General features: G+C 41.5%; 2 protein-coding genes across 3 annotated transcripts in view; one reads left to right on the top strand and one right to left on the bottom strand.

Moving 5' to 3' along the window:
- The window catches only part of LOC110832575 (cadherin-like and PC-esterase domain-containing protein 1), a 270,092-nt gene that overhangs the window by 22,891 nt on the left and 229,478 nt on the right, over positions 1–17,723 (top strand). The window lies entirely within an intron of this gene.
- Positions 1–17,723, bottom strand: part of LOC110832563 (uncharacterized) — a 52,999-nt gene that overhangs the window by 6,503 nt on the left and 28,773 nt on the right. For both annotated transcript variants that reach the window (XM_022069670.2, XM_022069671.2), the window contains exon 2: positions 6,798–8,025. In XM_022069670.2, coding sequence (XP_021925362.1) covers positions 6,798–8,025 — 1,228 coding nt within the window. The remainder of the gene's footprint in view (positions 1–6,797; positions 8,026–17,723) is intronic.

Here is a 17,723-nt window from a genome sequence, read left to right on the forward strand (position 1 = left end):
TTAGATGTAGATTATATACTATGTATAACTTTAATTATACACCAACAACTTTGGGGGTACAAAGTTGGAAGAGAAATTATATCTGGGGGTACGCGAACAAAAAATTGTTGAATACCACTGGTTTAAATCACAGTACCAGCTCCATACAGCAGAAATGCTATTGGTCGCTCTCCTAGTGATATATATTCCTTTATGGTAATATATTTTAATATTTTCCGTCAAATCACAATTTTAATAAGATAATAAAATATAAAATATTTAAAATATCATTTCACGTTCCGCATCGAATGATCGATCTACAAATTGGAACGTTCTCTTACGACATGTTTCGGTTATATTTAACCGTCCTCAGGTATAAATTAGATTGGTAAATTTAAAACTCGAATTACAATCATTTACAATGTTATGCAGTTTATTGAAATGTTCTTATCAGATTACTCTTATATATTAGAACGAAGGTATTGTTTTTTATATGGCGTGGTTCATCTGATGTTCAATATTAGTCTGTAAAGCAATAATTTAAATAAAACATTAACATTTCAATAAACTGCATAACATTGTAAATGATTGTAATTCGAGTTTTAAATTTACCAATCTATTTTATACCTGAGGACGGTTAAATATAACCGAAACATGTCGTAAGAGACGTTCCAATTTGTAAATCGATCATTCGATGCGGAACGTGAAATGATATTTTAAATATTTTATATTTTATTATCTTATTAAAATTGTGATTTGACGGAAAATATTAAAATATTAACCTAATTCACAATATGACGCAAATATACTACCTTATTCCTTTATGGATCTCAAAATTGTGTTATTATGTTCACGAGACCCAGTCACGGATCTCTCTGTTGAGCCAGCTGAATCCTTACACCACATTCCTTTAAGATACATTGTAATAATAATGTTCTCCCATTTACGCCTGTCTCCCAGGATTTGAAGGACAGAAGTTTTCAAATGTTCTTCTTGGAACTTCTGGTTAGGTATTACAAATATTTTCCTCTTAAATTTCACATAACGTTCCTCAGTTTTGTTTCTTCAGTGGTTGAATAGGCGGTGGCAATATATTATGAGCAATTCCTGACTGTAGTTGACAATACCGTTGAAACATCGACTTGAGTTCGTCTTGCAACTATACATTGCGAAACTAATTAGACTGTCGGAGTCTATAATGCAGCAAGAATACAGAACAGACGTAATGGAATGTCGACTTCTTAGCTGGAAGCATGAAGTGTTCGGAAATTATGATAGTTGCCATTCTTTTCTGATTTATTTATGACGTGAAATCTTTCATGACAGAAAGCTGGTTCAGTCTTCAATCAGCTGGATAAGCATTGTCAATATGATTTAGCGTTATCTGGCTTGCGTGGAGTATGTAGGCATACGCGTACAGTGCTTTATCGTAATACTACTTCAATTAGTGTCACAAGTAAGTAAGTAATTATGTAATTATTATGGATCTGTTACTTTTAATGACGCTGTATTAACTGCTGATGTTTCAGAGTGAATACGGCGTATTAAGAAAGACTAAATGGGTTGAATATTTCTCAAGTTAACTTCTTGTCGCCAAAGAACAGGTTATATAGGTCAGATTGAGATGGGAACGTGTTTCGAATATTGAATACACTAGGATTTAGAAGAACTGTGTCGTGGTCTACTACAAAATACACCCCCCCCCCCCCTCGTATTCCCATGACCAAACTGGATAAACAAGGAAAAATTAACTCTCACTCAGGACAGCACAGTTTCGAACCGTGTACCCCACGTGCACAACTCCAGAGCATTGGAGCTACACAAGAATGTTCGATAAGATTAAATGGGATGAACAAGAAAGGTCCCTTAATGTGTAATTCGCCTGAAGGTGGGAATGAAGCTGCTAAAAGCTTAAAATTAACCATCCTTGGGACTCGATCGGTGTCCCTTCTAAATGCATGTAAAATAACATGTTCTATTAGCTTTAATAAGACTCAAGGAATAATAAAAATGGTTTCTACCCAATATTTTCGTTAACATCTTTGAACATTTTATATAACGGTGAATTACAGTGCTGGTGTTTTTGTTGTATTCCGAAGAAAGGAACAAGTTGCTGTCTCTTCTAGGAACTGCAGAAGCACGAAACTTCATCCGCTGAAGAAATGCTTAGTTGTACAAAATCGTATAACGATATAAAATAAAGAGTTTACCCTACTTAGAAGCAGGGATTGGCTTCCAAATTGCAGGGCAAATTACTGTTAGGCGAGTATGTCCGTAAATCAATACGATTAGTTAGTTACATACCAGTGTTCTGTGGCAACCAACTTCCGGGGTCACTGGCTGACAAGCTGACAGTATGCAACTGCAAGTTTTACAGCCTCATTCATTGTGATACAGCTAATTGGAGGACAATACATAGAGTTGGTCTCTGTTCACATAACAGTTGATTCATTCGTAAGATTTTTAATGACGATGTATAAACTGGAAAAAGTATGATTTGAGGTTTTCACTGCGTTGAATCTGAAGATGGCTGTCTTCTGGGTTGGCGCGCCGTGTAGTCTGGTAGAAGTTTACCGACGTTTCAGAGGTCCTTGCTGCCTCCATCACCCTCAGCAAGGACCTCTGAAACGTCGGTAAACTTCTACCAGGTTACACGGCGTAACAACCCAGAGGACAGCCATCTTCAAACTGTAAAATGTAAGTATCGTGATACATAGGCCTATGTCTGACTTCACGGTAACCTTTTTGGCAAGTTGAGAGTTGCTCAGCTGGCCAAGAAATTCCTCGCCAAAGATTCATCGCCGTGTTAGCAAAATCCCGCCAGTGGACTTACGGCCTTTGTGGCATGTGATTGTTTTTATTTCAATGAGCGGTTATTCGCACCCAAATCCCCAAGCTGGAGGAACACACTTTGGTGGCTGTTCACAATTGGCTTATTCATCGTATGAGGAGAGACCCTCCATACCTGGAGATTTCCATCCGTGAGGACGTACCATGCCGTAATGATATATTAGCGGCAATATGTCAATTGTAAATGTGTAGAAGGGCCGAAGGGCTTTTGGACAATGGGTGCTGTGTAAATTAAGGATTAAACTAGCGCACGTTATCATCTTTATCGCACTGAAGGTACTGGAGAGGAGGGTTCTTGGACGGATACGTGGATAGAAGAGGGGTGAGGTGACCGGAGGATGGAGAAAATTGTATAATGAGCTTCTAGCTCTAAGTATTGTGACTGAGATCTTCCATGGTTTTGTTTAACCCCCCCCCCCCCCATCATATGCCGAGATAGCGCCTTAGATTAGACCATGACTGCTTCCTTCCACGTCTTTTGTAGTATAAATTTTACTAGTATTCCACCACTCGACACATAATTCGAGGTACTCATAGATCCTAAATAAAACCACAAATATAATTGTATTTGTTTCCTGTAGATGATGTTAAATGCATAAAAATATACTATTTCGGAACTATTACACACACAACGTGGTATTAGTTTAACCTAGAGGAAATTATAGCGGATCTGGAATTCATTTTTTAACATTTGCAACTAGTTTGTAACTCAGCGCGTTTATTCCTTAAATTAAGTTCAAGGTCTTCGCATTGGAAAATGGAAGTCTGTTCTGTCTTCGTTACATGGCTCTTCTGACCAGTTAATGCTGTAACTAAGATAAATTAAAATTTCATGGTCTTATTACGAAGCTGCCTGCAGTGGGGTTCCCAGAAAATTCCCTTTCAAGGACTGCACCCGGGGGACCGAGTTCCTGGCGTGCTTGTCTCGCGCTCGGGGGCTCTTCTCTTTCTGTGTGAGTTGTTCTCACGAAACAGATTGAGGCAGTAGCTACGTCACAGAAGACCGCAATTGTATTTTTCGTGTTCTTTATGGCATGATTCATTTCATTGGTGCTTCATATCCTCGTAAAACCAAAACAGTTGCAAATCTGTGGTTAGCTTGTGTTCGTAAGATAAGAACGGTATTTCGAATGGCAGGAGAAGTGGCTAGACTGGTGTTTTAGGCGCAATCAAAATCCTGTGGGGGGGGGGGGGGGGGCTATTAAAATTGCTCTGTGTGTAACAACTCGAGAAGGGTTGATCGGATTTTCATATTGGGGAGATTTAGCAAAAATTGTCGAGACACGTAAACGTTAATTAAGACTGGGTGATTTTAAGGCTGCCTTGAATAATACCATCGTCTTATTTACTTTAATAACAGTCACCAGTTGATCTTTGTAACTGTGACGCGATGTGATTTGTTTGTAGGAATTTTGGTTGTTATGACAGCATTAACATTAACCAAATGTCTAATTAGGCGTTGCTCTGTATGTCGAATCACGAGGGTTATCTAAACAGTATTTAAAAACCCAGCTCCTACCTCAAAGAAAACATGACGCGTCTCCGCTAAAGATTATATGGTTCATGCTATTTCAAGAAATAGTCTGTCTTTGTTTGGAGAATCATACGAAACCATCTTTACACTGTTCGAAATAAGAGTTATTGAATGTTCTAGCAGGCAGTACTATTAGATCCTGTGTAGTCGGTGACCACTTTGTTTTTAAGGGGTAAAAATTTGGAAAACAGTTTAAAGGGTCGTGATTTTTCTGAAGTTCTCTGCAGGTGATGGTATCCAACATGATTTTTTTCCGACATAACTGATGTACATTCAAGAACATTGCCAAATTATAGGCTCCTGTCATGGAGGCAGGATTTAAATTCATTGCCAGTGACAATTACAACCTTACCTATGCTTTCAAACAATCTTCATAAATATTTTTTTTATTTGTAGTGTTCTGTCTGACGACAGGTCCATATATTATGAACAGGATCCTTCCAACCTCTTCAGGTTGTCAGGGACCTGCTCATACATATATACATTCTTGGCAGAGATGATCAGAAGTGGTTTGCCATTGCCTTCTTCTGTGTGTGAGTGGAGTAATTGTTGGGATGACACGGAGAAACCGGGGAAGCCCCCGGAGGAAAACTCCGTGATGCCTAGACCACGGCCTTGCCCAACACAAGTTATAAATTTGAGCACCACCGGGAATTGAACCCGGGACCCCAGGCTTACAAAGCTGGTGTTCTGACCGCTAGACCACCGTGGCCGTCTTCATAAATATACACTAGATTAAAATGTCTGAAGTAAAAGTTGAACCGAATTTTCATATTTTATATCACTTATGTGCACGCGAAGTGTTGTGAGAAAATTTTTGTACTAATGGTTGGGAACGCATGTGCATTTTTCTGAGTCAGCGATGCGTGTGCAACACCGAGCTAAGTAATTGAGAAATGCTGAAGATTTTGATGGGTGGCGTGTGGAATTCGGAGGGCCCGCTGGTATTTTCCCTCGCCAGTAGAGGTACTACACGTGAGGGTCCAATACCCCGGGCAGTGTTTGGCGTCAGTCTATACAAGCGTAAAAGAAACAGGCTAGACATGGGGGCTCGTTTGGTACCAGACTGGCGGGTCCGTTGCGTGAACACGAAATCCGATTCAAGGCTCAGTGTCACTCATCTTACATATGCAAAATACACCGCGACCACAGATTAAAGTACAATTTAAAAGGCTTTTACCTATCTATTCAGGTCACACGTCGGAAAACGATTTGCTCCACACCACTCGCCTAACATTCTAGGTTTTGTTTTCATGGTGATTGATGGTGCTTCCATGGGTGATACCCGCGTGCCCTTTGCCATACTCTTCGTAGCATTTCTCCATCCACACTCAATATTGATTACGTTATCTGTCTTCCCGCGCTCACCTGACCTCACATCCCCTGATCGTCGAGGGCAATATTTGTTAAAAACAGGATTTGAGGCCATTACGACGGCGATATGAATATGGGTGTGTGCTGGATTTTAGAGCAGTGCAGTCTGGAAGATGGAAGCAGCAACTACCTCTGAAACTACACGGCGCTACAACACAGAAGACATCTTCAGTGGTTTTGTTTCTCCTTTGCTAAAGTTCTTGTTAATTGCGAGATAGAATTTGCGATCCTGCAAATGAGTGTCTATGAAGATATGCTACAAGTACGTAGAGTATGGGACGAGACTGTATTTAGATGGGAAGTATGCCCCATCACTCGTGGAAGCTACACCGATCATCCATGGACAATAACTTGAATATTGAGCCACTGGTGTGGAGCTTTTCCGGTGTGTAACGCTAAAAACTCCTTAAATTGTACGTTAACTTAAGGTCATTCAGTATTTTAGCGATATAATTCAGGTTTGCCCAGTTATTTTGATGGAAATCGGGGTGGTTGTGTGAGCAAAGTGATAATGGGCTTAGATTTAAGATTTTCGCGGCGGCGAGTATGAAGTCTACGACCTTCTGGAATACTGTGCGTTGTAGTTCTGTGTAGGTTGACCGACGTATCAGAGGTGAGTAATTCCTCGGTTATCAGAGCGATTATCACACTAAGGCTCTCATATAGACATTATTCTTGCATTATCAAAACACATTAAAATTGCGTTATCACTAATCAATACGGACATGGCATACTCAACTGTGGAGCTCTCAGGAATTGTACCTACTTTGGTATTTCGTTTATGAAGAATGAATTACAATAACAATTGTATTAGGACCGCAGAACTTAGATCTCTGTAATAATCTCGAATTTCTTGTGGTTGTAATACTCTCCGAATAACGTGTTTAGGAAAGTGGAAATTAGCAAAACATCTTTTTGTGAATATTTTAAAGATTTTGCGGATTAGATAGAATTTTCTTTTCACGGTTCATGTCTTCCTTTATCTGCTGTGGTGGGTACAGCGAGGTCTCCGCAAACAACTGACATAATATTTTACGCGTTAGATACGTATGTGTTTTACCTCTCAGCTTCTTAACGCGCGCGACGCTGCTCCGTCTGTATTTGTCCTCAATCATGGTGACGTAGCTGCAGGGGAAGTCTTCAACCCTGCCGTACAGCAGGGTGTCAATGTCTTCTTCAGCCGTGGCGAGACGCGAGCGATGGAAGCCTGGGGAACTCTTCCCACTTCCGTTACTCGCACTGCTGTAGCAGGGGCTGTGCGTTCTCGAACTAGGGCAGCTGGTCATGTGGGGGCGCCGTTGTGGCAGAGGACTGGAGCCAGGACCTCCCGAGCTCGGACCGGGACTGTGACTCGGACTGGCGGAACGGTACCCGGGACTGCTGGCGCTAGAACTCCTGGGTCTGAACCCCGGGCTCGGGGAGGAACTCACAGCGTGCTGCTCGTAACGCTGCATTGCGCTGAGGATTGACTGGCGCAGGTACATGAGGTGGTCCAGATCCCGCCCTGCATACTGAGGATGTGAATGCCTGTTCATGACTTTGGTGCCCATGGCTATCCGCGGTTTCTGGCTTTGTTGACTGCCTTGACTAGCGATAGAACTGCGTTTGCTTCCGGGTTCGTTGCCGTAAAACAAAGCGTCTGTTGGTTCTGGAGTAGGGCATGAGCTTTTGTAACCAGAGTCGATCGAATTTGAACCTGCGTAACCAATGGAATCTTTATCGGCATCCGAAGAAAATCGGGAGCCGGGAAGACGATGATCCCTTATGCCATAGTACTGCGGTCCTGGATCCCCAAAATCGTGGTCGTCGGACTCACAAGGATCGTGGATCGCACTTATTGTTTCGAGGAGTGGGTTCGCAATGTCCATCCGTCGGCGACTCCTCCGGTAACGACACCGATGATGCTGTGGGCGACGGTATATGAGACTCATGTCATCCTTCGAGTTGCCCAGTTTCGATGTGTCGAAGTTGAATTCGGTGGTTGCAGCTGCGGGTGCTGAAACCGCCATATCTCTGCTCGGCACCGCCAGTTCCAGGGCGCTGCCCCCGATTACCTGTCGGGGCCCCGGTCTGCTTCTGTGTCGGCTGGTGCTGGTACGTGGTCGAGGGCGGGCCTCCGCCCCAGCCTGATCATCCCGCTTTGCTTTGATGTTCCCACCGGGTTTAGTGTTGTCGGCACCCTCTCCAAACTTGCCGAAACTCGTATGGGTGTCGATGAATTCTTCAAATGTGGCGTACATGTGCCATATCTGACGCGTGAAATCGTCCCCCTGAACGGACAGCTCCGCCTGCGGACACAAAAGCAACAAGTGTGAACTGAGAGCGGAGTTGAAGTAATACAGCCATAGCTTGATGAGACTGACAAAAAAACTGAAATCCGCTTATGCTGCTTTGCGTGTGTCAGTCAACAGCCATAGATCCTGTCGTTTAGAAAGTGGAAGACTATTAACGTGTAGTTGAAAACAAAAGTTAGGTCCTATTTAGAACACTTCACACATTTGACTTTAAAATCTAGAGGCGTGATATGACCATGTTTTGATTTGGAAGATGCCACGAGAGTTAGTAATGATGTTTATCTTGTGTAATATAATATTTTATCATATTTTGAATAACCATCTCTCTGGACAATGAATATAGCACCTAAATTTTGATTAAATTCTCATAATTAGTGCCTACTGAATTGTAAGAATCTGTTTAAATCAAGGAAGTTCTCTTTAGTACTCTAACTCAGATGTAGTATAATATATTAATTGTATTACAGTGGTTTTTGTATATGGGAATTTCTTAGTGATGAGCGTCTTTTTGAAGTAGTAGCAGAATTGTAATGTAATAGTAGTGATGTTGATAACAACATTTATGATAAAACTGGTACTCGCACAGACCTAAGCCAATATGTGAACATTAATATAGAACATCGCCCTGATGACGGAGGCAGTATGACCTCTGAAACGTTGGTTAATATCGACCAGACTACACAGCGCAACAACCCAGAAGACAGAAATCTTCATACTCATCGCCCTGATGACGGAGGCAGTATGACCACTGAAACGTTGGTTAACATCGACCAGACTACACAGCGCAACAACCCAGAAGACAGAAATCTTCATACTCATCGCCCTGATGACGGAGGCAGTATGACCTCTGAAACATTGGTTAACATCGACCAGACTACACAGCGCAACAACCGAGAAGACAGAAATCTTCAATATAGAACAGTACTGTGAAATCAAGGAATACAAACAAAGAGGTTCTGGCAAATAGGCCTGACTTAGTAATTACAAATAATAAAGATAAAATTCGCTTGCTGATGTAGCAATCTCATCCGACACGAATATTATATGGAAGGAGTCCAAGAAGAAATTAAAATACGAAAATTTAAGTATAGAAATTCAGAAATTGTAAAACATTAAATGTTTCGTCATACCGGTAATCATTGGAGCCACAGGGCTAAAAGAGATATCTGGAGAGAACAGCAGGAAGTAATTCTGTAGATTCTGTCTAAAAAACCTGCCGTGCTAGGAACATAACAGTTTATACGGAATGTGCTGCAATCAGAAACTTGAAGCCTGAGTGGCTGGGTTCACCATTGGTTCAATGAAGTACCAGGAAAACATGTAAAGAAGCTGTAATAATCTTCAAAAAACTGCCATTTTAGTATCTTCATACATCATTCGAAAGACGCTGTCGTAAAATATATAGTCATCCCTCACAATAAAACTATATAATACATGTAACACGTATTAAAAACAAAATGTATTTCGGAAATAACTGCTGCATTATATACCTCAGGGGCAAGGTTTATCTCGGGTGCATAGAAGTAAATACCCTATAAAGTGATAAAAGAAAAGTAAAGTTTGTCCCACTACACGCCATGTAGGCACTTGGGGGGAGTGGAGGTGTAGCTCCTCTCTTCCTTGACCTCGGCACTAGATGGGGTTTGAGTGGTCAGCATCACGCCCCGGCCGGCTTTACCCCCGGGAAAGGACCCCGGTACCCATTGTAGAGGAGGCTGGGTGGGCCCCAGTGGCTAGAGGAAAAATCCTCTGCCCCCATCGGGGATCGAACCCCGGTCGTCCAGCCCGTAGAAAGTCACTATACTGACTGAGCTATCCCGGCTCATACCCTTTAATAATACTGTACCAGTGACTCGAGAAAGGAGCGCTTAGTAGTTTCGGGTCCATCTGCTTGCAGAAAGTAACCTACATTGAATTGTAGGAACATGTTCGCATCAATCCCATGACTATTGATTGCCATATCGGGTCATGATCTATGGCAGTGTTGTGAAGACTGCATTCAGGTGGCAGTAGTGACGAAGTTCAAATGATAAATGGATAGTTAGAGTTAGGACAGGACTCACTGTGCATAACAAGATTGGAAGAAAAACTCGTAGGAAGATACTTCTGCCCACCATTTGTATGTACAGTTTCTCCAAGAGAAGGAAGATCTTGTTTTCCTTACTGATTTTGATTTAAATAAGTAGCCATTTTTACTATATTTCCATGGCGTCATGTTATTTCTATGTTGAAAAGCGAAGCATTATTTCGGTTAGGTTTTGTATTGAGGAACACGTTTCTTCCACTGATCAAGAACACTAATTCAGGACCGAAAGGGTTATTATTATAAAGCAAGACATATATAGCTTGTGTGGCATAGAAAAGGCTAGACGTATAAGAAATTTAAATATTAATAACAATATCAAAATAATCTGATTTGCTATGAAATTAAAATAACGCTAAAATATATTTTTATTCCACTTGTTTGGTTGGTCCAAAAACGTATTATTATTATTATTATTATTATTATTCGAAAATGGCTGTCTTCTGGTTTTTGACGCCTTGTAGTCGGGCAGTAGTTTGCCGTTTCAGAGGTAAGAGGTTATCGCCCTGATGATGGAGGCAGCATGGACCTCTGAAACGTTGTTAATCTTCTACCAAACTCACCGCGGTGAAAACGTCAAATGATAATTATTGTTATTGTTGTTAGCTACGTTAGTGTCTGAGCAGAAATGTCAATCAGTAAAGATATTATTGCTATTATTAGTGATATTAAGTGAAGTAACCGACTCGTGCACATTACGTTCCAGAAGACAATTTATCTGTTTTTGTTTTTAACTACTGAAACCTCTTGACTTTAAAGCCACGCGCATAGAATGTAATGGAAGATTTAAGATTTTTTATAATGTAAACAAAAGAGACTGGAAAATCTGTATTAAAATATTTTCTGTTGTTTTCATGGAACTGAGAACATTCCTAATTTCTTACCTAGAACTGTCCATATACAGGACATAGATTAATACTAAGTAAAGCCATAATTATGTGGAAGTGCGCCATTAATGTGTGTAAATGTGTTTATAGTATACCCGTCTACACAACTTTCGTTGTAATTGTACTCGAATTGTATGTTTCGACCTTTTTAGACAGTTTTATTTATAAACTATACAACCCCATTGAGCGAAGTCCTTGACAAGCTTATCTAGAATCTGAAACTTAATTCGCGACCTTGTTCAAAAGAAGCTGCCGCTAGTACGAGGTGCGATCGGAAAGTTTCAAGACTGTGTCAATAGAGGGCGAACCGGATGTAGTACGAGCTTCTGCCGCTAGGGGGTTGGGCCTACATTCATAGTGAATCAGTGTGCCAGCCGGCATCATCGAATTAGCATTTGTTTCTTAATTACGGGCGTTTTGGTAGTGCATTACACCGACCCTCCTGCGATTTCGGAATGGCGTGTGCATCAAATTTTGCCAAAACGGCTACGGAAACCTATGAAATGCTAAAGCAAGCATTTGGGGAGTCCGCAATGGGTCGTGCACAAACTTTTGTGTGGCATTCACGTTTTAAAAATGGCCGAACCTCTGTCGATGATGACGAGCGTTCTGGACGACCATCTTCGAGCACAACGCCCGAAAATGTTACGAAGATTCGGCAGGCCATTCACGAAGATCGACGTCGTACCATCAACGACTTGTGCGACATTGTTGGGATAGGCTATGGGACCTGTCAGCTGATTCTAAAGGAAGAACTCCACATGCGACGCATCATGACAACGCGCCAGCGCACACCGCCCTCAAAGTTCGGCAGTTTTTGGCCTCAAACACCATGGCCGTCATCCCGCACCCTCCTTATTCGCCGGATTTGGCTCCGTGTGACTTCTTCCTCTTCCCAAAGATGAAAATTCAGCTAAAGGGAAGGAGATTTGAGACGATAGAAGAGATTCAGGCAGAATCGCAGATGGTGCTTGACAGGCTGACAAAGAAAGATTTCCAGGGATGCTTCCAGGCTTGGCAGCGGCGCTGGGATCGTTGTGTTCACTCCCAGGGGAACTACTTCGAGGGTGATGGATGAATTTAATACCTGAGATAAGTGTACGGGTTTTTATAGGCGCAGTCTTGAAACTTTCCGATCGCACCTCGTATCCATCTGGGAACAGTCTTCATTCCACAAAACTGTTTCCTTAACATACATTTTAATATCATAGTGAAAATTACACATAGCTCTTCCAAATTACATTTTTGTGTTCAGGTCTTAGACTAAAATTTAGTATTTATCATTTATTCCATGCAGGCTACATGCCCTGCCCATCGAAGAGTGCACATTAAATACCACGTTACCTGACACCGTCCACCCTCTAACTTCCTCTCGCTTAGGCCCAGGTATCAGTGCCCTGTTCTTGTTCATCTTAATTTGTATTTACTGTTACGTTGTTAGCTGTGATTTGTGTCTACGGAAAATGGTCGGACAGCCTATCTTAATACATTTTTGTATGCCGAGTTTCAAGATAGTAGCCTGTGTTATCTTTTCAGTAACAGTTTTATAACATAAGTGCATCAGCATATTTTAACAGAAATAGGCGATAGTGAAAGATAATTAAAAGTGTGCGCGCGGAAGATTGGTATATAAAGCTGGTATTTTACAAGCAACTTTTCCTTATAGATACCATCTAATTGACAAATCATGATTGTTTCACACCTCCTATTCTTTGTTTAATTACCCGTGGTATTTATCATGACTCAAGAGCATTATGAAGATAATTTCTACAATAACTTAATTGGAGTAGCTTTATTGTAATAATTACGCGGACGTCACGTTTCATATCAGTAAAATTAGTTACATATACATTATATTATCTTATATTACGCAGTCTCGCACAACGTATTGAAGTGTCTTGTGCTGTTCTACTTTCAAGCTTTTGGCACGAAGATGTAACGCAATCGCATTGTATGCTGTCCATTAATCGACTAATAGCCACTAGCTGCAATCATTTGTATAAGCACTGTAGTGGAGTACAGCCTCATTTTCAGAAATGGAGATGTGGGGTAATTCATAGAATGAAGAAATATAGAAAGAATGGAACGAATAAGAAACACCTGTTGAGTGCAAATAAAGGTGATGTTGTAAGATTTGGGGTTTTCACAGCGGCGAGTATGAAGATTTCTGGGTTGTTGCACTGTGTAGTCTGATAGAAGTTTACCGACGTTTCAGAGGTCATACTGTCTCCGTATTCATCGCCCTTATGACGGAGGCAGTATGACCTCTGAAACGTCGGTTAACATCGACCAGACTACACAGCGCAACAACCTAGAGGACAGAAATCTTCAAAGGTGATGTTTCCAAGCAAGAGTGTGCAACGATTACTGTGCGGGGACCGCGTAACAGAAAATTCGAAGGCTCTGAACTCGGAAACAGTGGCGGATCTAACAAATAAAGCTTTTACAGTTTCTCCTCCAAGCTATTTCCGCAATAACCTGCTTAAGTATTGTGTTAGAGCGTTGACGTGGCTTAACTACATGAAGAACCGACACTGAACGTAGGAGTTGCTTTTGTAATATTTTGAAACACATCTGTTAATGAAGTAGGCCTAGGTACTCAATATTTAGTCATTCAAATTGCTTAACAGAAGAATTTGTAGAATTTCTATGAGCTTTGTACGCAGTGGAATTATATCACGGAATGTGTGTTGTGGAACGGATCAAGGCACTTTGATTTTCTCATATTAATTCGTCCTTACAGGGCATCATGTTGCAGCAGTGATTCGTTCTGCGTAGTACAGGCATATAATTTAACACTGTGTTTCTTACTATTTTAAGTTTTATGGCAGATTTGAAATACTTCATTAATAGTAGAAAGACTGTTATTATGCTACTATTACAGGCATTATAGACGATGAAGTTGTAGGGAATACTGTTATAAATAGTTCTTAATTTGTGATTGCGCATGTAGACTATAGTATTTTTATAGGTAAGAAATGTTTTTTTTAAATAAGAAATACTGTTCTCGGACACTTATTTCGTTTTTTAAGTGCGATGTGAGTAATCTTTGTGAAATAAATCCCAGTTCCAGACCACACATAGCATGTATATCCCGGTGGCAAATTGAAGCATTTATCATTTTTGGTGTCTTGAAGCTCCAGAAAGAGCCAAAGCCTTATGGGCCTTTCCAAGAGTTTGTCGCAGTTTCCGTACGGGATAGGCAACCTGCATGACCGGGGAACGTTATCGGAACACATTTTTGAGCAAATAACCGCTGATCGTCTTAATGCAAGAGTGTTTTAAGTGACACCAGGCGCCCCGTTAATGAAAGAATGGACTGAGACATAACTCCCGAGTTTGGACAACCACAAGCGTCCACCCACTACACATTCACCGTGAAGATGGTAACTGAAATGTTTGCCGAAACGTTGCATATCCTGAAAATTAGACTCGCCTCATCCCCGAAAGTCGAAGTTACAGTGTGAAATGTCCTTGTGATTAGTTGTTGTAGAAAAATAATAAGTAACGCTGGAATCAGCGATGTATGAATACACGTTTTTCATTTCATTCTTCGTTTTCATCCTTCCAAAATAAAATGGACCACAACTCAAAGACGAAACATTCAAGGACCCACGTTTAATTTTTTTTTTTATATTTGATAGAACATGCTCATTGTGTGGTGTCGAGTATTTCCGAGACATTCTGTGTTTCACATCTTCCTCCAAACTGCAATATTCTCACCACTCATTCGACCAATGTATTTAATACGATGTCGCTAAAAAACCGCATTGAAACGGTTGTCCTCGTCTTCAAAGGCACTGTACCTGCATAACCTTGCACAATGAAAATAAAACGGTATTCTTATTCCTGGGCTGGTCGGAACTACGTTTCCCCCAAACCCTAGAGACAATTTACCCATAAACACGTGTTTCTAGCCCTCACGAACATGTGGCATGTTTTAGGACTGGACCGGGTGTCTTGTCTGTTTAGGCCGAAAATATGTTAGTGCTGACACCTTATAGTAATTTATGACGACTTTGTCGGTACTTTCAAACCCCGCAAGGTTTTTATGGTTCTTTTAGAAAACAATTTTTGCTATAATAATATGCAGACACTAAGAACCCCCCCCCCCTCAACACTCATAGGGCCACCAAGGTCAGACCTTTTCAAAGCTTAAGAACGTGTTATGATTTTCTCAGACCTCGGCAATACAAATGTTGCCATTTAGGAATCAGAAACTTTTACAACGGATTGTTTCTTATTTGTCAGTATACGAGGTGCGATCGGAAAGTTTCAAGACTGCGCCTATAAAAACCCGTACACTTATCTCAGGTATTAAATTCATCCATCACCCTCGACGTAGTTCCCCTGGGAGTGAACACAACGATACCAGCGCCGCTGCCAAGCCTGGAAGCATCCCTGGAAATCTTTCTTTGTCAGCCTGTCAAGCACCATCTGCGATTCTGCCTGAATCTCTTCTATCGTCTCAAATCTCCTTCCCTTTAGCTGAATTTTCATCTTTGGGAAGAGGAAGAAGTCACACGGCGAATAAGGAGGGTGCGGGATGACGGCCATGGTGTTTGAGGCCAAAAACTGCCGAACTTTGAGGGCGGTGTGCGCTGGCGCGTTGTCATGATGCGTCGCATGTGGAGTTCTTCCTTTAGAATCAGCTGACAGGTCCCATAGCCTATCCCAACAATGTCGCACAATTCGTTGATGGTACGACGTCGATCTTCGTGAATGGCCTGCCGAATCTTCGTAACATTTTCGGGCGTTGTGCTCGAAGATGGTCGTCCAGAACGCTCGTCATCATCGACAGAGGTTCGGCCATTTTTAAAACGTGAATGCCACACAAAAGTTTGTGCACGACCCATTGCGGACTCCCCAAATGCTTGCTTCAGCATTTCATAGGTTTCCGTAGCCGTTTTGGCGAGTCTTTGGCAAAATTTGATGCACACGCCATTCCGAAATCGCAGGAGGGTCGGTGTAATGCACTACCAAAACGCCCGTAACTAAGAAACAAATGCTAATTCGATGATGCCGGCTGGCACACTGATTCACTATGAATGTAGGCCGCACCCCCTAGCGGCAGAAGCTCGTACTACATCCGGTTCGCCCTCTATTGACACAGTCTTGAAACTTTCCGATCGCACCTCGTAAGTGCCAGATATTTTTCACGTGATAGACGTTGTGTAAAGGTTGCTGAGCAGATAAATCTGAAACGTCAATAAACTTCTACGAGACTACGCTACACCAGATGGTCACCTCCGTGTTGTTCCATTTTAGTCTTTACACAGACTGTACCTCTGAATACAAGCACAGGTATTTCTGGTAGATTTACTGAGGATCACTAGGTAGGCCTACAGTTATGATACTTTTCTGAGAGATGGACGTTTAGTTTTCTTTTCCATAGACTTGTCTGACCAGTCACTCCCAGACTCAATACGAACGAGGGACGTTTAGCAGGAACCACATGACACACATATACTCCAAACACTGTTATTACTGCTGTAATAATCCCCTGAGCTCTGCGTATAAATAGAACTGACAAATATAACATAGCGTTCTACTAATAACAGGAAATAGGGCCTTTATGTGGTAACAGTTGTTACAACATACATTTTGTTTCTCAGAATATATTCATGTTGTCTGTTTCTAGATTAAGTGGCATAGTCGGTAGAAATGTGACGTTTTACTTACTGCAACCCGAAAAACAGATATTCTAATTAGGTGTACAGTGAAGATGGTTGTCTTCTGGGTCGTTGCGTCGTGTAGTCTGGTAGAAGTTTTAACAACCGAGAAGACAGCCATCTTCAGACTTACCGCCGTGAAAACGTAAAATCCTACACAGATGTAGAGTGTAACTGTGTGTCAGTTGTGTAATAATCCCTACCCAACTGAGACACTCTATGGCAGTGGTATTCAACCTGGGGTACGCGAAGACATCTTTGGATGAACGTGAGATTTAAAAAATATATATATTATTTTATGATAAACACTGAATAATCAGTAATGTAATTTATTTAATTTATTTTTGATTTAGATTATATACTATGTATAGCTTGAATTATACACCAACAACTTTGGGGGAACGAAGTTGAAGAAAAATTATATCTGGGGGTTATTATTATTATTAGTGTTCTGTCTGACGACAGGTCCATATGAACAGGATCCTTCCATCCTTTTCTCGGACTGGGACCTGTTCATATACGTTCTTGGCAGATGATCCAGAAGTGGTTTGCCATTGCCTTCTTCTGTGTGTGAATGGGATGCCACGGAGAAACCGGGGAAGCCCCCGGAGGAAAACTCCGTGTTGCCTAGACCACGGCCTTGCCCAACACAAGTTATAAATTCGGGCACCGCTGGGAATCGAACCCGAGACCCCAGGATTACAAGGCCAGCGTTCTGACCGCTAGACCACCGTGGGAATCTTGGGGTACGCGAACAAAAAAGGTTGAATACCACTGCTCTATGGGACAAAGCCCTTGGGAAACTTCCGTCAAAAAATTCGTTCAGTATTATCCTACCATTTTCGTCGAGGTCTTTCCAGCAGTCTGTGCCCTTATGTTCACTACACGGACCGCCCATTTAATTCTCCTTGATTTAATCGTAATTATACCTGATTAACGTTAAGAATTATGGAGCGCATCATTGTGGTGTTTTCTCCACTCTGCCAGGTTCAAATATTCTCCTCGGAATTCGGTTCTCAAACACCTTCAGTGTGTGTTGTTCCTTTTACA

The sequence above is a fragment of the Zootermopsis nevadensis genome, unplaced genomic scaffold (assembly GCF_977971745.1).
Source record: "Zootermopsis nevadensis isolate Lab colony 2312 unplaced genomic scaffold, Znev_1.0 Znev_ptg000025l, whole genome shotgun sequence".
In the NCBI taxonomy this organism is placed as follows: Eukaryota; Metazoa; Arthropoda; class Insecta; order Blattodea; family Termopsidae; genus Zootermopsis; species Zootermopsis nevadensis.